General features: G+C 47.9%; 1 protein-coding gene across 1 annotated transcript in view; it reads right to left on the bottom strand.

The window, feature by feature from the left end:
• Positions 1 to 25,412, bottom strand: part of LOC123441542 (probable RNA-dependent RNA polymerase 3) — a 33,802-nt gene extending 8,390 nt beyond the window's left edge. The window contains exons 1-17 of the mRNA XM_045117932.1: positions 24,680 to 25,412; positions 23,121 to 23,949; positions 22,815 to 22,944; positions 20,639 to 20,722; positions 20,044 to 20,215; positions 17,125 to 17,341; positions 16,621 to 16,708; positions 16,419 to 16,550; positions 15,479 to 15,553; positions 15,316 to 15,387; positions 14,372 to 14,538; positions 13,170 to 13,318; positions 12,793 to 13,015; positions 11,830 to 12,055; positions 11,246 to 11,397; positions 3,843 to 4,002; positions 2,849 to 2,987 (exon numbers count right to left, since the gene is read on the bottom strand). Coding sequence (XP_044973867.1) covers positions 2,849 to 2,987; positions 3,843 to 4,002; positions 11,246 to 11,397; positions 11,830 to 12,055; positions 12,793 to 13,015; positions 13,170 to 13,318; positions 14,372 to 14,538; positions 15,316 to 15,387; positions 15,479 to 15,553; positions 16,419 to 16,550; positions 16,621 to 16,708; positions 17,125 to 17,341; positions 20,044 to 20,215; positions 20,639 to 20,722; positions 22,815 to 22,944; positions 23,121 to 23,949; positions 24,680 to 25,412 — 3,748 coding nt within the window. The remainder of the gene's footprint in view (positions 1 to 2,848; positions 2,988 to 3,842; positions 4,003 to 11,245; positions 11,398 to 11,829; positions 12,056 to 12,792; positions 13,016 to 13,169; positions 13,319 to 14,371; positions 14,539 to 15,315; positions 15,388 to 15,478; positions 15,554 to 16,418; positions 16,551 to 16,620; positions 16,709 to 17,124; positions 17,342 to 20,043; positions 20,216 to 20,638; positions 20,723 to 22,814; positions 22,945 to 23,120; positions 23,950 to 24,679) is intronic.
• Between the last annotated feature and the right edge of the window lie 1,003 nt (positions 25,413 to 26,415).

The following is a 26,415-nucleotide window of genomic DNA, read 5'->3' as shown; positions in this document are numbered from 1 at the left end:
AGACGGGAGCCACATAAATGACCCAGACGATGATGCCACCGTTGAAAAGAGCTGGTAGACAAGGCAACAGAAGAGGAGAGACTGGCTACGGTGGCAGCGGATGGAAGGTGAAGCCAGTCAAGCTCCCAGAGACCCTGAGAGTCACGGCGCCGGGGGCCAGCACCAAGAAGAGCACCAGTGTGACGGTCCAGAACTGAACATGAGTCAAAGTCAAGAATGACCCGACAACCAGAGTCAACAATCTGGCCACCAGAAAGGAGCTGCATGGTAAGCTGAGGAACATGAGCAACATCAGGAACATGAAAAGATGAAGTGCTAAGAGTGCCTCGGCCAGTAACCGGGAGAGAAGTACCATCAGCAGTAAGAACATGAACAGGAGAATCAAGAGGTCGAGTAGATGACAGAGTGGATGAAACATTAGTCATATGAAAAGATGCTCCAGTATCAAGAACCCACGGAGATGTACCTGCGTGTGTAGAAGGTGGTCTCACAATGCCGGAAGAGTCCGTAGCAGAACCAACAAAACCTGTCGATGAAGAAACAAAAGATGGGGCTAGCACACATCGAAATCGTCCAATCTCCTGCTCAGCCAAGGACGCAACTGAAGATGTCGATGTAGACACACCCGATAATGGAGAGTCGGAGGCAAGCAGCAGGGCGCGAAGTCGCGCAATCTCGTCCTCGGTGAAGTACACAGCTGAAGTGGGCGGCGTAATGGCACGAGGAGAGAAGCAACCACCACCACATGTGGAAGCCGCTAAATATGGCGATGTAGCATGTCCAGTATCGTCGGCAAAGACCGGTGGAGAAGACAAGGCCGTGTGCAGACAAGCACCAAGCACCAAGGGAAGACGCGTGGATGAAGAGCAGTCCATGGAGTCATAGGCACCAGAACAACCTGTGAAAGTCGCGAGAGGTGTCGGGGAAGAGCGACATGCACCGATGAAAGTCGCGAGAGGAGTCGGTGTAGAGCGACAATCACCATATGTAGAGCTCGCAGGAGCAACAGAAGAACTACCAGCACAGCCGTCAGGAGTCACGAGAAGCAAGGGACTGCAACGTTGTGTGCTGGTGTAGACCTTTTTTTCTTTTTCTTTTTCTTTTTTTTTGGAATATGCGGAGCGGGGCTGGTGCGATCAGGCAAGCAGCTGGATCCCACGAGCGGACCACCGGAAGGAGCAGCTGGATCCCAAGAGCCTGCGTCATGAGCGAATCGAGCAGGAGCGGCTGGAACCACCAGAAGCTGCAAGCGAATCGAGCAAGAGCGATGGATCCCACGAGCCAGAAGCTGCGAGCAAATCGAGCGGGAGCGCTGGATCCCACGAGCTTGCGTTGATCCGGGCGGGAGCGGCGAGCAGATCGAGCAGGAGCGGGAGCGGCGAGCAGATCAAGCGGGAGCGGCGAGCAGATTGAGCGGGAGCCGACGGGAGAACGAGCAGGGCGAGCAGATCGAGCGAGGCCGGCGGATCTGGCTAGCTCCGATCGGGAGGAGTAGGAGGAGATCGAGGATCAATCGCACGAGTTGCAGCGTGCAAAAAATTGACCTAGCTCTAATACCATGTTAGGAATATGCAACTTAGTATTCCCATGAGGCCATAGGCCGATATATATACATGTACAGGTTTGGACTATATGCAGAAAACCCCTTATACAACGGGATAAATACAAAGGGGTACGTGGCTATATTATATATAGTCTAACAGGTACCAACCGAGTTTATAACTTCGGTGTCACCGGGTTGGTCACTTTAGGTGTAACGGTTGGATTTTAGGGGCTGCCTATATATACCCCTCCACCTACCTCTCATTCGTAGAGGAAGCACTCAGAACACACACTCCATTGCCAGATCCATTTTTCTGAGAGAGAGCCACCTACTCATGTGTTGAGATCAAGATATTCCAACCATCCATTTGAAACTTGATCTCTAGCCTCCCCAAGTTGCTTTCCATCAAATCTGTGAGAGAATGATTGAGTGTTGAGGAGACTATCTTTAGAAGCAGAAGAGCAAGGAGTTCACCGTTCTACCACATCTATTACCTTTTGGAGGGTGGTGCCTCCTCGATTGGTGAGGTGTCATTTGGGAGCCTCCTACTTCGTGTTGTGGAGTTGAACCAAGATGTTTGTAAGAGCAAGGAGATCGCTTACTTTATGAAGATCTACCGTGAATGAAGCTAGTCCTTCGTGTACGGAAGCCGTGGTGGAATAGACAAGGCCGCTTCTTCGTGGACCCCTTGTGGGTGAAGCCCTCCGTAGACTCTCGCAACCGTTACCCTCCGTGGGTTGAAGTCTCCACTAACATGGACGTACGATAGCGCCACCTATCGGAACCATGCCAAAAATCGCCGTGTAAACCTCTTTACGTTTGATCTCCTAAATTCTACTCCTTATTACATGTGCAAAGTCTTTACTTTTCCGCTGCCATATATGTTGACTAGCATGTGTAGGGTGCACTAGACTTGTTAGAATTGCTAAAATCTGTCAACCATAAAATTGGGAAAAGGCTAGGATTTTAATCTTATCAAGTAGTCTATTCACACACACACCCCCCCCTCTAGACACCCCTTCTATCGATCCTACACACGCTATCTGGCCTCCTCCCTGGCGCTCCAGCTCAGCGCTGTTTTCACATTGCAGCCACCCGCTCCCCCATCTGACAGCATCTCATCTCAACACGCCTGAGATGCCACCTCGGTAATGAAGATCTCATATCATCAACAACCCCCACCCCACCCCCACACATCAAAAAAACTAGCGATTGAAGTTACATACTGTAGTAAAGTAAAAAAAAACTGGCCAAATAAAAATCAAAGTGAAAACACAACAAGAAAGAGCTAAAGTAGCAACTTACCAACTGGTTCAACTTTCTCATATTGCTTTTTTTCTGCTTCGTCATAAATTTTTCCTAGTATGGATGTCGAATGGTAGCTTTCCTTTCGATCCATGTAGTGCGGATACGTTTTTGCTGTCAGCTCAGCAGGGACATTGATCTGTTGAGGGAAGGAAAATGATTAGAAAAGGCTTAAAACTGTGTACATATAAATGCTTTGCATGTGGTAGCCTTACAAGTACACCCTCTGTTCCTAAATTTAAGATGTTTTGGCAGTTGAAATTAAACTGCCAAAACGTCTTATATTTAGGAACGGAGCTAGTATTAAATAAGTAGCCAACATATGCTACTGATCATCCTCTTTGTTTTTAGCGAAAACTGTAGGCGAGGGCCTGACAGTAAATATATTAATAGGAAAATAAGTACATGAGAGGGAAATATATACAGGAGAGAGCACGGGAGGGGAGAGAACTAAGAGAGAGCAGGGGAGGGGAAATATATACAGGCCATGCAGTTGTGTGTGTTTTAAGAACTAAATTAATATGTGACTATTCTCACAAAAAATTCTAGCAATTTACTCTAACTATATGAAATTTCAAACTCATTCCATGTCAGCACTAACAAAAATGTGAAATCTGACAGATGGTAAAGCAAAATGAAAAAAGAAAATAAAAGGAGAATTGCCACCGTTCATCAGAAAACTTATTCCTTTTTCTTCTTCTAGTGCATATTGAATTGGAAGTTCGATTTTTTTTAAATACTTAACCATGCTGGAGACTACAATACACCTAACTAATTAGGCAAGGTGTTCTATCTTTTATAAGAGAACAGTTCATTCAGTTCCCTTCCATTAGATGTTAGCCAAATACCGGATAATATGTGGACATCTAGCAGTTCAATTCCAAAATATGATAATAACCAATAGTATGGAAGGGTGATGCGCATGGAGCTATATAGTATAGTGCATAAAGGCATCTGAAACTACAGATTGTGTAAACTCGAGAATGGAATTAACCTTGGTCCCGGCCTTTGGAGCGTCCAGAGCCAAATAATAAAGATCAACCAACCTCTTTATCTTTCTTTCTAGTACACTATTTTCATCTTCATCAATGCCATCTGTTAACAGTCGGTCCATATATACTAACCAACTATCAGCTGCTGTTCCAAGTGCATTACTGAAAGTAGGAAAATTCCAAACAAGAGTTAGACCATACAATATTACAAAAGATTGTATATTGATAGTGTTTAGCAGATAGCCACTGACAGCAGGAATCCAAGAACTACACAGTTCCATGCTTTATTTTTCTAGTTGAAAACATTAACAGGTAAAAGCCGGAAAAAAATGAAACCATGAGAAAAACTCAACAAGCTGTAAAAAATAGGGCATACAACATTTTTTTTTCCAGAAAACGAAGTGAGATACATGTGTTTCTTTGTATAGAAAAGGAAGAGTTTATATTACAATCCTCCTAGGAGGGGCAATGCTGGGAATAGAAAAGCCTATGACTAGTGTACATCCCAGGTCTGGGGGTAGATGATACGGAGACCGGCCGCTCCTGCCTTGGTCCAGAGGGACGCTTCTTCTTTGATCTTCACGACCAGGTCGTTCATAGAGGGTTGGGTGCCCTCAAACACACAGCTGTTGCGGTGTTTCCATATCATCCACGGGGTCAGCAGGGTCACGGAGGCGAAGCCTTTGTGCATGGGGTGCGGCATGCTCCGCTTGGCGCGATGCCACCAGGCGAGAAGGGAAGTCTCATTGCTGGGGGCGGTGCACGGCAAGCGGAGCCAGGCAATGATGCTTTGCCAGACCTGCCTGGAGAAGGGGCAGCGGAGGAGCAAGTGGTCCATAGTCTCGGGGTCCTGGCAGCACAAAATGCAAGGGTTGTGGTGCTGCAGCCCGCGACGAGCTAGGCGGTCGGAGGTCCAGCATCTATCCTGGTCAGCGAGCCAGTGGAAGAAACGCACCCGGGGTGGAGCCCAACTCCTCCAGATGAGCTTCCAGGAGGCGCTGGGGATGGATCCCTGGAAGGTAACCTTGTAGCAGGACTTAGCGGAGTATGAGCCATTCGTAGTCCACTTCCAGGAGAGCTGGTCAGGCGTGTTGAGCAGGATGGTGTGCTCGATGACGTTCCAGAGGCGGAGAGGCGGATGTACTGGCCAATCTCGTGGACACCGAGAGTGCCCTCAATGTCGCGAGCCCAGGCGTTGGCATTGAGCCCTTCCGCAACTGTCTGCGCCTTTCTCCTGCGCATGGGGATGCAGGCGAGGAGCCGCGGAGCTATCTCGCCGACAGATCGGCCGCCGATCCAACTATCGTCCCAGAAGAGGGCCGAGAGGCCGTTCCCCAGGCACATCGTGGTGCAGGCGAAGAACAGGGCGCGTTCGTCCACCGAGAACTGCAGGTCGAGCCCACTCCAAGCTTTGTTCTGGTCGGTGTGGCTGAGCCAAAGCCACCGCAGGCGGAGAGCCAGCCCGGTGCGCTCGAGGTCTGGGATGCCAAGGCCTCCAAGCTCGATGGGGCGGCATGTGCACCGCCAGTTCACGTGGCAGTTACCCCCATTGGCAGCCTCACGGCCAGCCCACAGGAAGCCACGCTCGATCTTCTCTAGTTGCTTGATAGTCTTCTTGGGCGGTGCGAAAACGAGCAGTTGGTGAATGGGGACTGCGCAGAGGACGGATTTCACCATCGCGAGGCGCACAACCTTGTTCATGAGTCAGGCCTTCCATGACGGCAATTGGCCCCTCACCTTGTCTACCAGGGGCTGTAGCTGCGCCGCCGTCGGTCGCCGGATCGTGAGTGGGATTCCCAAGTAGGTTGCCGCCTCCTCGTCGCAGCGAATGAGTGTCGCTGTGCTCTTGGCGAAGTTGACGTGAAGTCCGGAGGCGCGGCCGAAGAGGCGCAGGATGCCCTTGACAGCGGTGATCTCGTCCGGCGATGGATGGCAAAACAGCACGACATCGTCGGCGTACAGCGAGATTGCCGGTACCGTGTGCCGTGGGTGTAGGCGTTGTAGGAGACCCAGCGAGGTGGCCCGGTTGACGAGCCGGCCGAGCACGTCGACGGCAAGGACGAAGAGCTGCGGGGACAGCGGGTCGGCCTGTCGGAATCCTCGACGATGCCAAATCGGGGGGCCCGGGTCGCCATTGAGCAGCACCCGGGTGCTCGCCGAAGACAGCAAGATGGCCAGCCAAGCTCGGAAGCGGGTGCCAAAACCGTAGCGGTGCAACACCTCGAAGACAAAAGGCCAGGAGACTGAGTCGAATGCTTTGGTCAGGTCCAGCTTGAGGAGGGCGCGTGGGGCTTTGAGCTGGTGGAGTAGCCGTGCTGATTGCTTGACGAGAACGAAGTTGTCGTGGAGGCTGCGCCCAGGGATGAATGCGTTTTGGTTCAGGCTGACGAGGCGATCCAGCTCTGGGCCAAGGCGGAGGGAGAGCACTTTGGCGAACACCTTGGCGACGAGGTGGATGAGGCTGATCGGCCTGTAATCCCCGAAGGTGGCGGCGTCGGCCCGCTTGGGGAGCAAGGTGAGCAGCGCCTGGTTGAGGCGGTCGAAACCTCGGCCGCGCATGTCGTAGAGCTGCTAGAAGACGTCCACCGGGTCTTGCCGCACCGTGGGCCAGCAAGCGCGCAAGAACTCTGCAGTGAAGCCGTCGGGGCCCGGCGCCTTATGCGCGGGGAGTCGCTGAATAGCGTGCCAGATTTCCTCGGCGGCGAACGGCTCCTCGAGGGCGAGGAGGCCGTCGGCGGGCTCGATGAGCTCGTCAAGAAGGAGCGAGCACTCGCGGTCGACGGCGGTGCCAAGTAGGCCATCAAAGTGTGCGAAGGCCGCGTCCGTCATGTCGTCGTGGCTAGAAATCGTGTGACCGTCGATGCTGATGTTGTAGATCCTGTTCTTCTGCCTGCGGTAGGTGCTCTGGCGGTGGAAGAAGGAGGTGTTGGCATCACCGTCCTTCAACGAGGTAATCCGCGCTCGCTGGCGGGCAATGGTGCGCTCGAGCGAGGCAAGCCCGAGGTAGGATACCTTCAACTGGGAGCGTAGCCAGCGCTCGTCGGGGGTGAGGGCCCGGTCCTCTTGCGCCTTGTCGAAACGAGAGATCAGCTCCCGCGCGATTGCGAGCTTGAGGCGGACACCGTCGACCGAGCGGGCGCTCCAGCTAGTAAGCGCACGGGCGGTGGCCTGGAGGCGTAGCACCATGCGCTTGAAGGGATCGCAATGAGTGACGGAGCCCTAAGCCATGGTCACCACGTCCTAGAAGCCATCCAGGCGGAGCCAGAACTGCTCGAAGTGGAATCGCCGGTGAGCGCGAGGCAAGGGGCAGCAGTCCAGCAACAGAGCGCTATGGTCAGAGACGACAGACGCGAGGCAGCGGAGGTGGCACTCCCCATGTAGCTCTTCCCAGTCTGATGTGCACAGGACGCTGTCGAGGCGCACGAGCGTCGGCGGCGATTGCTCGTTTGACCACGTGTACCAGCGACCGTTGAGGTATACTTCTTTGAGCGCAAGGTCGTCGATCAGGCGGCGAAACTTGCCCATCATGCGGCGGTTGAGGTTGCGGTTGTTCTTATCCTCCTCGCGATAGATCAAGTTGAAGTCCCCGCATAGCATCCAAGGTCCAGGGCAGGCAGCTCGCACGTCGCGAAGCTCCTGTAGGAAGGCGATCTTCGTCGCGTCGGCCTAGGGCCCGTATACCACGGTAAGCCACCAGGCGGGGGTGCCAGGCATGGCAACTCTGACCGAGAGCGTGTTCGTGCCGAACGACTGGTTGGAGAGGGCGACGGACCGGCTCTTCCAAGCCAAGAGTATGCCACCGCGGGTGCCAACTGCCGGCAGGTAGACGTATTCGTCGAACTCGGAGCCAAGCGTCTCAAGGACGGTCGACGAGCAAATGAACTCCATCTTTGTTTCTTGAATGCAAACAATGGATGCCTCTCTGGTACAGATGAGCGAGCGAATGGCCGAACGACGAGCGCGCGCGTTCAAGCCGCGGGCGTTCCAGATTACAAGTTTGAGGTCATAATTCATGAGAACATGTTCGACAGGTGCTGCACCCAGCAATTAGACCGCGATGGGGCCGCCTTCCACCGAGGTCGCGGTCGGCCCCGGTCCCTGGAGGGGAGGCAGCTCGCGATCAACCAGCGTTGCGATCGCAGCGAGCACAGACCGGGGGATGGGCGCGGCGAAGATGCCGTCATAGGCCCGCATCTCGGCAGCGGTGATCTGCTGGTTGACGCCCAAGATGCCGAGGGTGCGGAGGACCTGCACCTGCGCCCGACGCTCAGCCGTGGGAGGAGCAGCGGTCTTGGAGGCCGAGGAGGACGCGGATCGGCCCCGTCGCGGAGAGAAGTTCAGTGCCGGCCGGCAGGCGCTTTCCTGGGGTGGGGAGGACAGCGCTGATGTGCTTTGTGGCGGACGAGAGGAACTCTCCCAATGTCCATGTCTCGGTGGGTCGCCGATGGCGCGGTCGCAGCATGGTGATTGGCGGGGAAGCGAAACGGCCCGCAGGGGAAGCCAAAGGACTGATTGGCGCATCTGCAGGGCTGATTGGCGCGTCTGCGGGAGGTGGTGTAGCCGGGGGGCTGATATGCGTGTCAGCAGGGGGTGGGGCAGCCACGGTAGTGGTGGGCGCACCCGCATCAGGCGAGGAAGTGAGAATTGGGCTGGCAGGGTCCGCCGTCATCGCGCCCGCCATCGACCGGACCAGGGTCTCGTCATCCGCGTGGGGATCAGCTTCGGCAGGGATCGTTGCGTCCAAAGATATGGACCCCACTAAAAGCGGCTGATCTGGTTGGGCAGATGGGGTTGGTGCAGCGCGAAGCGGTGTCCCGATGCCCTCCACGACCGCGTCGGGCGACCGTGTGGTCGAATCCGAGCTGGGGCCCGCGCCAAAGTTGGGGACCTGCGAGCGATCCTGAGCCACGGGTGTGGGCTCCCCCTCTGCGGCTTCTGATTCTGTCGGCCTGGGGATCAGAGGCAGGGCAGGTTTGACTGCTTTGCCCTGCACTTTTTCAGGGGGCTGACGAGGTCGACGGGTACCGCGGGCCCCGCGTAGGCCAGGCCAAGGCCGGATGATGCGGAACGGGCGGGGCGCCACCGGCTGCGTGACCGTACGTCGCACTTCACAGGTCGAAGTCCAGCCAGCAACCCCGGAGATGCCGTCGGCGCGCTGCGGGCGCGGGTTGCGCGGCCAGGGGAGGTCGTCCATCTGCATGCCGTCGGCGCGACCAGCAGAGGTGCAGCCCGTGCGGCGCCTCTTGCGACCAAGGCGGCGTTGGCGGGCGCGCCTGGCAGGGTCGTCGTCGCGGTGCTCCTGGTCACCGTCCTGGCCGTCGTCGGGATCGGCTGCTGGGGCGTGGCTGCTCGGCGCAGGGGCGTCAAGCTCGGCACGGGCGAGCGTGATGGCCACCGGGGTACGTGAGGGTGGTGATGGCAGGGGCGTCCGACTGGCGGCGCGAGGGGTGCGACTCGACGATCTTCAAGGTGGCGTGGCGGTGGATGCGGGCCGGTTCGGCGGTGCGGGCGGAGAGCCGGAACGTGGCGAGGTCGGCACGAGAGCGCGTGCTCGGGTGCAACCTCTCGATCCAGCAGCTGCTGCCCAGGATGTGCTCCGCCGTGGAGAGATGCCAAGCCTGGGCGGGGATCCCACGGAGCTCGAGCTCGACGCGGTAGTCCATCCTGCCGGAGCTGGCATGCGCGAGCTTGCACCATGGGCGTAGCGAGAGGGAGAAGTGAGGGCCGGAGATGAAGTGGTCGCCGGCGAGGCGGTGCTTGAGCTCACGGGAGGCGAGGACGATGACGAAGTCCTCCGGGTGGTGGAGGTGCACGGAGAAGTCGCCGGGGTGCAGGGCGAGGGAGGTGTGCAGCAGCTCGGCCACCTCTTCCGCGGAGACGGCGGGCCGCATCCCAGTGATGGTGGCCACCATGGCCCGGCGCAAGACGCCCTCCGTCTCCTCGATCTCGACGGAGCGTGCAAGGATGACCCGCACCGGAGCGGACGGGGCATCGGAGCATACCTGGGCCTCCATGGGGGGCAGCAGCGTTGGTGTGCAGAGCGCCACGGGGCATGGCGTCGCCGGCGGCGCGGTCCTCGTCATAGCCGCGCGCGGGGAGCGGGCGCGAGTGCTGGAGCGGCGGCGGTCTGGGCATTCCCAAGACTCGTGGCCAGACACGAGGCAGCGGCGGCAGCGGACATCTCCGGTGCAGTCGCGCACCCTGTGGCGCGAGTCCAGGCAGCGGAAGCAGAGGCCCACCGCCTCCTCGGCTGTAGGGCTGCGGGGGCAAGGCGGAGCGGGCCCTAGCGGAGCGGGCCCTAGCGGAGCGGGCCCTGGCGCAGCGGCACGCCGAGGGCGGCGGCGTCGGTCCCGGCGCTGAGGGAGCTCGAACCCCTCCTGGTCGACCTCGGCCGCGGCTCCAGCACGCTCCACCTGGTGCATCTCCGAGCGCGGCCCTAGGCGAGCCGTGGCCGGCACCCTGCGCACGTCAGCCGCAGGGGGGCGGGTGGGTCGGCGCGGGGCGGCGTAGCAGCCTGCTGGCCCGCCATCGGGACCGGGGGGCGCGGGGAGGCGGCGACCTCGCTGTAGGAGCGCGCGGAGGACAGCCGTCGAGGGAGACCTGCCTACGGCGCTCATGGCCGGAGGAGCTCGCCTCGCTGGAGCAGGAGAGGTCCATGGCGAGGGGAGGGTGCCGGCGGAGCTCGACGGCGGCGGGAGGATGCGGGGCAAAGCTAGGCTAGGGGTGGGTGGAGCGGGGAGCAGAGCGGAGCCGGGCATACAACATTGACTATCCCAATACTCCATTGTAGAAGATAAATAGGATTTGCATTTTACTAAAATGGGATACAACATTGACTATCCCATTTTAGTAAAATGCAAATCCTATTTATCTTCTACAATGGAGTATTGCGAAACAGTCATGCAAACAACATGAAAGATAAGGGGATTTTCACTCAAGATTTACACTAACCAAACGAGTAAAAGGAAATAATAAAACTCAACAGATATGGCCTGCTCCAGTTGAGACTGATAACATGTACTCGTATGAAGCATTTCCCGGGTGGACTGAAGACAGCTATATGTGAATTAATTCATTTGAATGGTGGCTATATTACATTTTCCACCTATCAAAATGCACAAGCAGCGCGTAACATATACGCCAATCCCCTGTCTCATGGCCAGAGAAAGGTTGAGGAGCTCTCTGCTCTCGGAGCACGTTTTTAGTCGTTGACCCGCTATCGGCAGGGTGTAACAAGAAATTTGTTGTCTAAGCGAGATTCTTGCTGGAAAACTCATCTTCAGAAGAAAATTGTATCCTAGTGACACATACATGCTGAAGTGCTGTTTTAAAAACAGACGCTTGTGAATTTGTAATGATTATCAGCATAAATCAGAAAAATAACAAATCAACTTGATATGAATACCTGCGTGCAAATCTTGCTTTTAAGAATTCATGAAACAAACTTCTCTCGAGTAGGGGTTCGTCTAAATTCAGAAGACACTTTTTCTCGGCCTGTATTGGTTTATTTACTTCGCCCCATTCCCACGGGTTAGAAGGCTTGAACTGCTTTAATAACTGAAAATAGCATATTTACTATCAAAGTGGTACAATACATTGAGAGGTTAAAAGGCATAATGTGCTATTGCTACAATACCAAAACCATTTTATAATGCTTCATCACTACTGCAATGATACACATGACTTGATGAATCTATTGTAGCCAATGTAGTAACAAAGCATGTATTAGAAAACCTATATATAGTTCAGAAATTGCCAAAGGCTCGACAAGGATAAGCAATGAGTAGTACTAATGCTAGGACATGAATAACTGAAGTCCTTTAAAAATGAAGAAGCTAGCATAGTTAATATTTTAAGGGTAACGACCAAAGTGGCATTTGTCCTTGCAAAAAGAAGGGCCACTTTGGTTATTGAGGTCTGAAACGGGCCATGGAAGATGATGTTTTCCAATGAAATTCAAAATAAAATGTCAATTAGCAATGAACTGACCTCTTCGTTTATCGAGACCCAGTACATGTCCCCATCAAAATCACTATTGGCCATCTCATCAGCCAAAGATCGTGGGCCAGAGGTAGGGAAAAGTATAGCATATCTTGAATATCCTACTACATCATCTATATCCTTGATGTATCTTGCTGTCAAGACATGTATATCACCGAAGTGTAACCCAGGATGTTTGTAGACAAGCACATTTCCACAATATTGTCCATTCTCACTGTTTAATAAAAGCGTATAAAGTAAGTAACAAACAGAGAAAGGAGAGAGGGAAATAACTGTTTTTATTTGAGAAAACACAAAAGTCTTGCATCTCGGTGCAGAAAAAAGGAACTGCTTTCAGTACTCCAATAAATAATGGCTGCACCATGATGGATGTTTTAAGGACCCTAAGACCATCTAAAGAATGGAAGTTTGTAATGCCTTCCACGATATCAAAACCTTTTAGGAATCCAAAATATCTCTTACAGACTTTTCTAAATACAAATAGACATACAAATTAAATCTCAATCTCCCTTTAGACTATATAACGTCAGGTCAGTCTATATCTGACCAACCGAAAGGAATAATGGCATTAAAATATCCCTCAAGACAACAGCTTGAAGCCCCAAATACCCACATATGGTTACGATCTTATAATCAGGTTTATCAAAGAATTAACTCATAATGAAGGAATATTATGATTATTATCAGTGGTTAACAACTCTTCTTTTCAACCAGAAGCACAGTCAGGTCAACTAACACACACACTTCTAGAACTGTAATTTAAAATACTTTTCAGTCCGCACACACGAATACGCATATCCTTGTGACTTCAGAAACATCAAATATCAATAAAGTAGCTGTGTCTTCAGAAACTCCTAAATGGTGTGACCAGTAAAATCATGGATCAAGGGAATATACACATAACAGAATTCAAAAGGCGTGCAGATCCAAAAAAGTATGTCTACCACTTACAGGACCACACAAACTTCATTGGCTTTGAGTTTCCCTGTCGGATCTGTTGTACCCATCAAATAAAAGCAATTACTGATTGGTAGCTTTCCTTGCTTGATTCCCTTTCTTTCTTGTTGAGCCATGATAGCCAGCCTGGACTGCAAATATGCATCATCTAGTGGAATTCCAGACAAAATCATTCGTGCCGATAGCGAATCCTCCATGTCTGCATAGACAAATGCAACTGCAAGAACAAGATCGAAAAGAGGTTTGTATCAAATGCAAGCAGGTGAATGCAAATGGCAGACTATCATAGCCTAACTGTAAGATAAGAGCAGAAAGAAGCACATATATGTGCCAATTCATAAAATGTAGTGCATGGAAAATATGCCACTAACTGTTTAGTGCGTCCTCATAATCACAACGAGCGTTCTCAGCCCCTTCAATTGCATTTTCTAGAAGCTCCATAAAGAACTCTTCTTTAACTCCTCCATAACGAAGTAGTGCAATCAGGTACTTCGATGTTAATGTCCTTTTTGGTTGAGTGCTGAGGAAACAAAGAAAGATATTATACCTCTTGTGAACCAAGCACAATCAACATGTCCTAACTCACATGGCTTAAGATGTTGCAGAAAGGTAGGCACTCCCGCTCACACTTTAATATCACTCTTACCTCCCCACTTAACCAGCACCCACCAAAGTCTTACACCATGAGTTCCCAAATGCTACCGCATCAAGTTTTTTGCACCAATGAACTCATCAAAAAGTTTAAACTATCGAGTACCACATCAAGTTTCATGCACCAATGAACTCATCAAAAAGTTTAAACTATCAAGCAAAAGCAAGTAATTAGTCACAGCTAAAAAAACTAAACAGCATGTTTAACCGTCAAAGGCAAAACAGGTTGCTTCCTTTTTCCTGATATTAACATGTATATCTTTTATTTGCATAGGTGTGAAAAATGAAGAACAAGTGCAGTGATTTGAAAGGTTTGTGGGACAGAGCTTCTTAGGCACCAAAGCTAAGTTCGATATCAACGCCTCACTCAGGGTAAACTCAACCTGCTGTATACAGGACTTGCCAATTCAGAAAAACAAGTCAACCAAGAAGCTTCTATTTTTGGAATATGTCCTTTCCTTTGAAAAGGATCAAGTAAAGTGCAAACTCTTAGAGTGCTTTTGTTTGTTAAAATGAGAAACTCTGGAGATTTCGGTGGGTTCAGATTTTTTATTCCTCTCCAAATTGAAAGACTTTCCCCTGTTGCCGCCACATACCATTTTTGACAGTTATATTGTAGGAGTGATACAAAGGAGAAACTAACCTAGGAGGGACTTATTTCAATCGGAATTCGAGAAACGACTGGGTCAAGACAAATAAAGCATAGCCACACAACATCACAGTGAACTGCAACAAAAGAAGTTCACTTGACTATTGTGCGTAATCTGAATGCCACCGATAAGGATTAAATAAATACTTTCAGGAGACTTTACAGCTCCAACAACATGCATAGACATAGCAATCCACAGTATTGACGTGTAACTAAGTATGTACTTAATGCCTAAATAAGCATAAGAGTGCAACTCAAAGGTTCATGTCATACCTTGTCGTAACAATTTCCAAAGAGTTGACCGACTGGACACAATATGATTTTGGATCAGCTTTCATTTTTATCAATTCCCAAGAGTTAACGGACTGTACACCACATAATTTTGGATCGGATTTTATTTTTATCATTGATGGCCGTACAAGAATAGTTCCAGGAGGAAGCTGCAACAGAAAATAAAGTTATTCTTTAGAAAGTGTTTGAAGTTTGGACAAGATAAAATAATAAGAGCACGTGCTATGTAAACTTCAAAACTATATAACAAATGAGTATATTGGAGAAAGACAAATGAAGAATGACCAACAGGTTCAGCAAGAAGATAACCACCCGCTGAGAAAATCAACATGAACCAAAGAAATTGTGCTTAGCTGATACCAGTAAACTGATATAAAAGGTGGTAATAGTTTCTCCAATCTGTCTATCATATACGAAAAACAGCTAACTGCTGCATTTCTTGAAATTATACTCGAGCTCATGTACAATTACACTAAACTTCAGACCCATAACAAAACTAAGACCATCCTACTATAACAATAACAACAACAACAACAACAACAACAACAACAAAGCCTTTAGTCCCAAACAAGTTGGGGTAGGCTAGAGGTGAAACCCATAAGATCTCGCGACCAGCTCATGGTTCTGGCACATGGATAGCAAGCTTCCACGCACCCATGTCCATGGCTAGTTCTCTGGTGATACTCCAGACCTTCAAATCTCTCTTTACGGACTCCTCCCATGTCAGATTCGGTCTACCGTGACCTCTTCTGACATTATCAGCACACTTTAGCCGTCCGCTATGCACCAGGGCCCCATCCTGCTATAAGGATCAAAAGAATATGCACACTTGCGCCCGCTTGTATTTGCTAAAAAGAATGCAACAAATAATAAGACTAGTAATTTGAATTTGAAGTGGTACAATGTCTGAAACTCTTAGTCCATACCCTTCTGTCAATTAATGCAGTTCCCTTAACAGCTGATCCTTTATAGAACATCCGGAACTGAATAAGAAGAGGCTAGAGAAGAACAGATAAGAAACAACAAATATATTAGTTAAATCATAACACATTCATAATGCAGTATATCAGAACATGGTTAACACGATACAGGTTTACTGGCGATAGACCGTTGTCTCTTCGAATGGGGAGACGGCATAAGTGTATCATCACAAGCCTGAACATCCTGAGCAAGGCATAATAAAACAATAAGAGGTTTGCTAAAAGAGTTTTTTTCGAGAAAACGCAAAGGACCTCTGAAATGAAACACAAAGGTCCTTTGTGTTTTCTCGAAAAAAAAAACTCTTTTAGCGAGTTAGAATAATATACTGCCAATAGCAATCCTTGCTGAAAGTTTTGAAGAGCATGAATTCCACGAGGGGGGGCATTTATAGAGGAAATGCAGCAGTAGTCGTTTTGTACATGAATGACAGATATAGAAATTACTAGTACCACTTGATCTAATGGAACTCTTTGAAAAATAAGGAATGATCAGTGAAAGATACTTCGGTTGGAACAAGAAAGAAAGTGAATATGGTAACAGTAACCACATGCATAAACCTTAACAATATTCGTGTTTTCAAATGCAATCTAATTTTAAAGGAACCCAAAAGGAATAGTGCAGTGATATGAACAATCTGAAAGCAGAGAAGTTGTATGCTGAAATGTGCCTTGTATAAACAAGGAGTCTATTTAACCCCCAGAATCCCGGGGGGATTGATGGTTTAATACCCCAGACTGCAAAATCGTCTAACCAATTCCCTGAAGATAAAACAAATGTCTATGTGTTATTTAACCACCTGAGCCAGTTTAAATGTGGTTCTACCACCATGGTGTATTATTTAGCAACAGTAAGGAATCTTGTTTATCCAAGTTGTTTCGGTATGCATACAGTGATCTGGTAAACCATAATTCAAGTTTGCTTCATCATTTACAAAACAATAAACATCAGGGGAGCAAACAAAAATCTACATAAGTAAGAAAATATATTATAACTAAGGTTCATAAATTCTACTATAAAGGTATAAGGCATGAAGGGAAAGTGCACAAACTTGTGGCTTCAAAAGTTTTCCCTTATACATAATTGGTGGGCATTTCTTAGCCAAATCTTCAGATATTAGGCCAGTTCCATCAGTATGGATCAGGAGTTCCCCATCTCGTTCAAGAATGCCCCCATATCCATCCTGAAATATTACATTGAGATAAGTTTACATTTCAGAAGCAAGATCAAATACAGTGGAATGAGAGACTTACGATGCAAGGTTTATCATCAAGCTGTATAACATGAACCGCTGATAAATCAACCTCCATTGTGATAGTTTTTGATAGTATCAAAGCAAACCTGCAACATCCAATGGAAGAACACAAGTTTTAAACAGAGAGACTACAGCAACAGCCATGGGGACAGCAAGATCATAAAAAATCAGGATTTTGTCTGTTCAGAGGTTTTAAATAGTATAAAAGCAGCAACATGGGGACAGCAAATTACAATAAAAATCAGGGTTTTGTCTGTTTAGAGGGTTTTAAATAGTTCAACAGCAGCAACATGGGGACGAGGAACAGAAAACCTAGGTAATTGGATTTCTCATGTAGTACAAGCTTATCTTCCAACTAAATGGAACTTTAGCCTTCTGAAATATGCCTCTTTTTGCTTGTTTCTAAGAATATTCCCATCATGGTAGCAACAACATATCATTCATCTAACAACAACACAACATCAATAGGCTGGTACTATTCAATAACGTTAGAAGAAAAAACCTAGCCATATATTTCGCCAAGGTGGGAGCGGTATGTATGTGCATGAATAGTTTGCGAGCCTGATTGATTGTCTTGCCAGAGAGTATGTAAGGTTCATCCATATTCCATCCAGACTCTGTGCGAACAAAGTAGCATTTCACGCCTGAAGCGCAGTTCTTGTTTTCCCAATTTATTTTCTCTTCTTTCTTTTTCTCATCTTTTCCTCCATCCTTGTAAACTAAATAAATAGACATCAGTCAAGAAAGTTCGTGAAACCAACCTCAAGTTAGCTGCAAGAAACCTAAGGGAAGCACTTTACAATATCATAGGTTTTGCTAACAAGAAAAATAGCACTGGTATCTCATTTGCCAGATGAAAACAAGTCTTACTTTTCAACCATATATTGCGCTGTGTTTTCCAGTATGCACGTGCTCACAACATCAGCGAGCCAATTTTCCAACCATGGAAGATACCATATTCCTAAATCCCAATGCAAGTAACAGAGGCAACAAGCAAAGTAGAAATCATAAGAATATACTTGACTGTCCCTCACATTAAACATGTAGATGAGTGGATTAGCAAGTCTAAATTGTCTTTTCATGAGAACTATCGCCATCGCCATGACACATCTAAACATGTAGAGAGGTCCTAAAACCTAACCCTATGTCACGAATACACTATCGCCATGACACATCTCACAAGCGCAATACCAAGGACTCTTCACTACTGTATTGTTTGCCAATCTAATAGCATGTGTTCCCACCTAGCACATCATTGTCAGACACTACTTTCAACTCATGGAAATGACATCACCTTTCCACTGGACTCTGATTTAACCTCTCATGCTTCTCTTCTCCATTCACAGCATAACATAGGGTAGTTATAACGAGATCAGCATGTTATTCTCAAGCTCTATGCCATACATATTAAGTTCCAAGCACCAACCAGTAGAACCATAAGTCCTAATGGATGGAGAAGGTTAGGTAATTTACATATACTTCGACACCCCCACTTAGGAGTGGTTTGACAAGGCCAAAAAAAGGACAGGAAGGGGGCAAGCAATTTTTTTATTTAATTGCGGAAGTCAAGACTTGAACCCAAGACCTTTTGGCTATAATAGCATATTAAGGTTAAAGCACCTGCCAGTTGAACCAAAAGTCCGAACTGATGGTGAAGGTTGGGTAATTCACATATACGTCAACCATACAATCCTAAATCTGATGCTTCGCCAACCTCCTCTAACCATCATGAGGCCACAACTGTACCAACCTTTCCTCAAAAGGTTAAAAGAAAAGGAAGGCCACCATTGTCCATGATTTACTGTCGCTGCCATCATCACAATATTTGAACCAACATTGACAATACTTATGGTAGGCATGGTCTCCATTTTGCTGCATAGAGCCATGCCAATCTCAACATTAAACTCCTATGCTCTAGACACCATCTACTCCTATGGTTGGTCTCTTTGGCCGCTGCTTCTTGTGACATGATTGTTTAGACTATCCCCCATGATCCAAGTAAACATATGGACAATCTAGCAGTTTAAATTCCAAGACAAGTTGTTTGTATTGCTACAGTTTGGCACCTCTTACCAATATTTCACTGTAGACCAAGTTTACCCCCCCCCCTCCCCCCCCCCCCACACACACACACCCAAGTGACTGTGAACAGCACTGTGAACATAATCACCCAAGTGACTGCCGGTGGGGCATTGACGCATCTTGGTAATAAATATACATTGTTAACAATTATAGCTGAATTTATTGTAATTACACTCTCTTGGTGCTGGAGTACTAGTACTACCACAATGCATGTGCGTACCAACAAAACTATAAGATACGAGGAGATAGGTCACTGGCTTAGGAAATCGTCCAAATACGTTGGCATCATAGGACCTTTGCGCGCAGTTCACTATTGAAAAGAACAAGCATACAAACAACAAAAAATCATGCGTCAGGCATTGGAGAATCTTAAGTGACCATAGTCCTTTACAGATACAACATTTCGAATGTTGAAACATATGAGAATTGACATTGGTATGTTGACTGCACAAGGTTGTGGATCGGGTAAGACAGGAGGACAAGGTCTATCATCGTTTTGGAATTGCAATTTATTCACTCTCTTGTTTTGTGATATAAAACTGAAATAACTTCGCTGGGAAGGAAAAAAAAATGACAAACAAAAGCATTATATTGAGTTGGAGTCGCATATCTGCATTTGTTATTTGTGCCTTCTGCAAGTGTTGGTCTCACATGAAAGTAGTAGTGTATTTGTTTAGCTGTGTTAGGTCCCACATATGAGTAGAAATACATTTGTTTATTCATATACTTGGAAGGTTGCTGTTTCCAATGTGGGTAGAGGTGCATTTGTTTACTGGTGAAGGTTGTTGGTCCCACATGTGAACTCACCAACTCCAACCTTTATAAGTATTATAAGTAGGAAAGATTAGGCAGTGGTAACACTGGAAAACCATACTAATTAATACTCCCTCCGTAAGGAAATATAAAAGCGATTACATCACTACTTTAGTGATCTAAATGCTCTTATATTTCTTTACAGAGGGAGTAGTAATTAAGGGTGGGTTGGGTGCCAACAATCAATGATCATTCGGGGTTCTATAAATCAAGTTTGGCATTAATTGAATAAATCAAAATGGAATACAATGATATGCATATTATTCAATTCTAATCAACCAAACACAAACACGTCTTTTCCTGGATCTTCTCATCTAAATGTCATATAACTAAATGAAATCTTGCTCTATCTCATTCTCATACACCTGCAAATAATCCGTATGTGCCAGCCTATGCAGGGATCAGCTTATTAACACCTAGTGGCACACCACAGAAGGCAGAAATCGTCTCTACAGTATGCACACTCCTCGGTATGGCAATCTTGTTAACAAAGAAAAACTGAGAATATTATAAGAGGAGAACTTACCAAAAAAACGGTAGCAGCGCAAACCCAGAATAATACCATCTTCGGCAACCTTATGGTAAGGTAGAAAATCAGTCACAGGCTCTGAAGATTGCCCCATAAACTTTACCAAGAGGACGTTATCATCACCAACAATTTTTTGCAAATGAGTCCGCATATTTTGTACATATGGTCCCTGTCTCCAGTCAAATAAAGTTAAAATATAAGATTGGTCTGACCTTCAAATGGAAATTCCTTGTTGTACGCAACATTTGTCGATTTTGGTCCCTAAAGGAATTAGTTTTGTTGACATTTGCCTAAATATTCATAATTATACTAGCATACTGCTACACATGATTCACCAACTTATGCAATCACAATCACATGATTATCATAAAATGCATACTTACACTTTGTTACAGCTTGCACAGTATGCGTGTCTGGAATATACCTATAGGTAAATCTAGAGGAACAAACACACTCGAAATAAATCAACAGAAGCAGTAAAAAAACATGGTCGGTAGGTGCGCATACATCGAATAGCAGGTCATCAACATAATATCACAGTGAAACAATAAATATAAGAAGATGATGCAGAAATATTAGAAGTGTAACAAACCTTGAAAACTTTCACTACAGAATCCCCTGTTATCTCTACAATACAATGGTAGACTCTTGCTGCACCTGGGTCGGAATCAAGGTTCTACAAGCATCAAGTTGAGAAAAGGGGAATAATTCCATCAGCCTCAAGGTATCATTTATTAGAGGGAAAATGAAATATATATATGCTACATTATTCTCATTGAAAGAGATTATTCTTGCTGCTTAATGTGAGCTTGCCAATGTTTGCACTGGCCAATGGGCCTAACCTCTTTCGGGAGGTGGCACAACTGACTTGGACAAGTTCCAGTCTGGGTTCTTTTGGCAAGGAGAGGCCGGTAAACAGAAGTATCATATGGTTAAGTGGAACGACATTTGCATGCCTAAAGACCAGGGGGGTCTGGGCATTACCTCTACTAGATGTATGAATATTCGCCTTATGACCAAATGGATTTGGCACATTTTCCAGGGCGAGGGAGGCTTGTGGCTCGGCCTTATTAAGGCGAAATATCTCAGGGGCCAATCCTTTTCGATGTGTTTGTACTCGAGAGGTTCCCAGTTCTGGCAGGAGATTCAGTCACTTAAACCGTGTTTCCGCCTGGGGGCAGCGGTGACGGTAGGGACGGGATCTGACACCCGTTTTTGGCTAGATTGTTGGGCAGGCAACAAACAACCCTCTCAGGGCGCAATTTCCGGCGCTCTTCGCTATTTCCAACCAACTGGCTATCTCGGTTGCTCTAGAGGTCCAGAATGGGGGTACTGTACTCACGTTCCAGCGCATGTTTGACCCGGATGAGGCGGTGGGATGGGGGCTGGTGGAGTCGCTCCTAGCGTGTATGGCCCTCTTGGACGCGACGGACGCCACCTATTGGCATCTTGACCCATCTTGTTGTTTCTCTACTAAATCCCTTTATGGCAGGATGGCAGCTGGTCAAGGTACGGAGGAATTAACGGAAATTTGGCGAACTATGCTTCTGCCTAAAATTAAAATTTTCCTATGGCAGCTGGTGCACGGTCGGCTGCCATCAGGTGACCAGGTTCGCAAGCGCAGTGGCCCGGGAACCGGAGTGTGTCCCCTTTGCGAGGTCGACGAGGATCTCAATCACATCATCTTTTACCACGTTTCGGCCCAATTTTTGTGGAGTGCCCTTAGGGGCGTGTGGGACAATGGGTGGTGTCCTACAAGTTTCCTGGAGTTCTTCCACTTGCTATTGGCCTGCTCGGGCCAGGTCCACAGATTAATGTGGATCAATTTTGGGACCTTGGCATGGACTTTATGGTGCATTAGGAATAAACTCGTTATTGAGCGTGTCTTTCCGGTCAGGCCCACTGATGCGATCTACAAACTTTGTGGCTTTCTGCAGCTTTGGAGACCCCTCTGCAAACGGCGGGATAGGGCGGCCGTCGACGACATGACTAGGAAGTACAAGGAGCTTGCGTCTCGGCTGCTCATGGCCACCTACCTTCGTGAGGCATTATTGTATCTTAAGGACTGTTGTGCTGATGACCTCAGCTAGACTTATTGTACTCTTTTCTTGTGTGTTTCCCTGTTCTTACTTTTGTGGACCTCCGTTTTCGGTTGGCTTGTACGTGGTTGTGTTGTATCTGTAAAGCGGGGTATGGAGCCTTTTTCGGTAATGTGTCTACAATAATTCTTACAAGGAGTGTGAGAACTGCGAGTAGAAACATGGAATTGATAGCGGACAAGGTTCAAAATAACAAAACTTTGAATGAACAAATCAATTCATCTAGTTGTATCGCTAAAGGATTTTAGAACTATGATGGATCAGTACGACTGTACAAAATATAGCATCCAGAAAAATAAAGGGGAAATGACATGTGATGTCCCATCTAGCCAACAAACCAGCTACAGCAATTTCAAGCTGTTGTGTTGCATGTAATTAATTTTACTTGTTTTCCTAGTTTGAAATCAATTAATGCCAAGCGTTGAAGTTAGGCAAAAGTTGTGATATACATATTCGGCACAATAGGCATGACATTATGATATACATTCATGTGCAAACTAGAAGCCAAAACACTTGAATCTTTCTGCACATCTGCAAATTATATATAGCTCTGGTTCCACTGGATGGATATATCATGTGCTACTATGATAGAAGAGCATCATACTTGACCATTGTTAAGAGACCTATCATTAAATAAGATAAAAAACAAGAGATTGATATAGAAAAAACCTTCACTCTATCTGAAAATTTTATATACTTGCGACCAAATGCTCTCCAGATTTCTGGCTCAAAATGAAGCATGGAAAGGTACTTCAAGGATCTAATATAGTCCACAGATAGTTCATCTTCTATCCTCTTCCTGTAAATCAAACAGAAGACATAATAGGAACTGCATCACATATACAAGACAGTTTTGCCTTAAAGGTTAAATTTACTGAGAACAACAGGCACATGTACTTTAGGAAATAGTGATTGTCTGAATAAGCCATCCATGGAAGTGAACAAATTAAACGTATGACTCAAAGAGGAACTCACTGATGAAGGTATGCACAAATCATAAATCTCTTCATGAACTCCAATTCCTCCAGTGCTTGCATTTGAGGACTTGCTTTCTCCCTCAATGTATTTGCTGTGGCATGATAGGTTGCACAACTTGGCGCCATTGCCCATACTGGGCTATGTGGGCTTCCTGACAGAAGAACCATTCGCTGAACAGGTCTTGAAAGATCCCGCACAGGGCTTGGTGTGGAAACACTTCTCGGAGGTGTATGAAGGGCATTTCGTATGGGGCTTTCAATCCTCATATTGTTATGCAGCCCAATGGACATGCAATGGCCAGGGCTACCCCCCTGCATCATAACATCAGGAGCCCTTGCTTGGATAGGACTATTAATCTGCATAGGTGTCTGGCTTGATACCAGAGGATTCATCGCAGGTGTAGGAACATAGTCCAGGTTCAGGAGCGGGATCCAAGCGCACGGGTTCTCGCCTGCCATCCACGGCAGGGTTGGAACCGGCATCATAGCAGGTGTCATTGAGGATGGGTTCGCGGCTGCCATCCAGGGCTGGGTTGTTGCCGGCATCATAGCAGGAGTCATTGCTCGGATAGGATCATTAATCTGTATGTCATCCTGGATTTGCAAGGAGGCCCGACCAGATGGAGTATTAGCTGCCATCGTGGCCAGGTTTGGCTCTACATGAACAATTTCTCTGACAGGACCCAAGTTATCTTGCAAATTGATAGGCCTCGGTTGACTGGGACTCCCAGCATGGTTTGAGAGACGAAAAGCTATTTCTTCAGTGTAAGGGCTTTGAACATCAACTTGATCATCGCTATGGTACTGCGGCCCAGAAACAGAGTCATCTGCTTAACCAAAGATTTCATGATTAGTTCGAAGAACAGTAAAGCATATACTGTACAAAACAAAGGCAAGGAATCAACACCTACTAGCAAGGGGCAAGAGAAGCAGACTGGATGAAATGACTAGTAACACTTCACAGTTCACAGTTTGGGCAACGTGTACTAGCTACAGAAAGATGTATGCGAAATCAACAACATGCAGACCAAGTCAGCCATGATTGCAGAGGTAGGAAGTGTGGAAACACCATCATACTGAGGAATGAGGATGGGTCAAAGGTGATGTCCTTCAAACGATAGGGAGCAGAATCCAAAATCATGACTTGGCCGATGCCAAGGAAGAATATGATAAAGAAATCTGAAGCGGAGCTCCACGAAATCAACAAAAGAAAACAACATGGCCATTTTGACAATCCCTGCCGCCAAGCATCAAACAGATCCAGCCGAACAACTGAAAGAAAGCACCACTTAACTCCATTCACATTGAAACGCGGGAGTGTTTCCAAAAGTAGAGCAGGGACCGACGATCCAACCGTAAAATTTGAATAAAAAGGATCCCTTTCGCCACAAAATGCAGCACTGCGGTAGCCGCATTCTCGCACGATGTGCGCATACATCCATCCAAAAATCCACTAAAAAATGCACCATTGTGGGAACCAATAAATGCACACTCATCCACTGACTGCATTCTGCATTCAATCAAGCAGCCATAATAAAAGGGGAAAAACTCGCTCACCTCCCTGCGAAGGGCCGGAGCTGCAACAGGCGGCGCTCTCGGCGGGAGGGATGTCCCGCGCGTTGCGGTGCATCGTCTCCAGCTCCTTCTCGGCCTTGTCCGCCAGGTACCTGATGAAGCCGGAGAGCGTCTTGACGGGCGTCCGCGACTCGGCGACCGTGCGCAGCACCCGCGCCGCCGCCGCCTCGCCGAGCCCCGCGAGCCGCTGCCGCGCATCCGGGTCGGCGCACTGCCCCAGCCGCGCCTCGAGCCGCGCGAGCTCCGCGCCACGGCCGCCGGGAGCTGCGGCGCCGCGTGCATCCGCTGGGCCGTCGGGCTCTGGTAACTCATCATTGCTAGGGTTTAGGGTGCAGGGCCTCCGGCCGCGGCCCGCGGCGGCGCCGTTTCTTCGCGCGGCTAAGCAAATGCGAGCTTGCGATGAAGCCGGAGAGACCGAGAGGGGAATCGAGCTGTGCCAGGGGAGGTGGAAAGCTGCCGCCGCCCGCCTGCACTGATCACGGGCACTGGCGCGACGCTGCGAGGGGGAGACGGAGAAGGAAGAGGAGGCGGCGGGTGTGGGGCCCGCGTAACGTTGGTGTGGACTTGAATGGCGACCCTGGCGTTGTGTCGGTGTTGTGGGACGAGGGAACCGCGCCGACCCTGGCGTTGCTCGGAAGGATGGCCACGTGGCGGGAGAAGGGGAATCTTCAGAAAGGACGGGTGGTGGGCCCGGATGACAGGGAGCTACAGGCATGCACGGGGAAGACGGGTGTATAGGATATGCACGTAATTCTATGTTATTAATTTAACTAGTTAAATATATATTATATATAATAAAAATTACATATTCAAAAACTACATCCTCACATGAATCTAATGGTATATTATTTATTACATATAATACATATTTAAATAGTTAAATTAACGACCTAAAACAACGTGCATGCTCTATACACCTGGACGGAGGGAGTACACGTTACCTTTACGCGAGCATAGTCTGCTGCGGAAAGATTTTCCGGGAAGTCCGGAAGAAATCGGTCTGTGTCTATCCTACTGACAGTGGCACGTCCACTCCTTCAAATGTTCAAAAGAGTTTCCTTCCTAAAATAGAGATGTCCAACCAAGGGTAAAAAAAAATTAATGCAACTTATGCATACGTTGCGATGGGAATAAGGCTTAGATAAGATTTCATAAAAATGAAAACAGCTCCAACCGGCCGACCCAAACGGAGGACGATTTGTCTGTTTTTCGTCCATTTGGCTCGTTCGTCGGCTCAAAGTCCGTCCGGTTTATGTTTTGGGTCGGTAACACGTCCAACACGTCGACCCATATTTGTCTGTGTGGCCGGCTAGCCGCCGATTTTCAACAAATACAAGCGTTTTGCATATTTTCAAAGGCAAATGATATAGCATAGTTTCACAACCGAAAATAAAATATAGCAAAGTTTTACAAGTTACGTGTGTTGATTGCCAACATGATCCCACATGTGTTTAACCAAATCATCTTGCAACTGCATATGAGTTTCGAAATCACGCATTTCATGATGAAATTGGGTGAACTGTGTAAACGATGTCGTTTCTCCGCCATGCCGAGGCACCATATTGTCACCCTGAAACTAAAACCCTTGATCTTGGAAATGTTCCGGGAGCTCATTCTCTACGATCATATTGTGCATGGTCACACAAGCAGTCATCACTTCTCACAACTTCTTGGTGCTTCAAGTTCTAGCAGGATACCGAATTATGCCCCATCGAGAT

This window comes from Hordeum vulgare, chromosome 3H (genome assembly GCF_904849725.1).
Source record: "Hordeum vulgare subsp. vulgare chromosome 3H, MorexV3_pseudomolecules_assembly, whole genome shotgun sequence".
In the NCBI taxonomy this organism is placed as follows: domain Eukaryota; kingdom Viridiplantae; phylum Streptophyta; class Magnoliopsida; order Poales; family Poaceae; genus Hordeum; species Hordeum vulgare.
The sequence above is the reverse complement of the archived record's forward strand: the minus strand, read 5'-3'. Positions and strand labels throughout refer to the sequence as shown.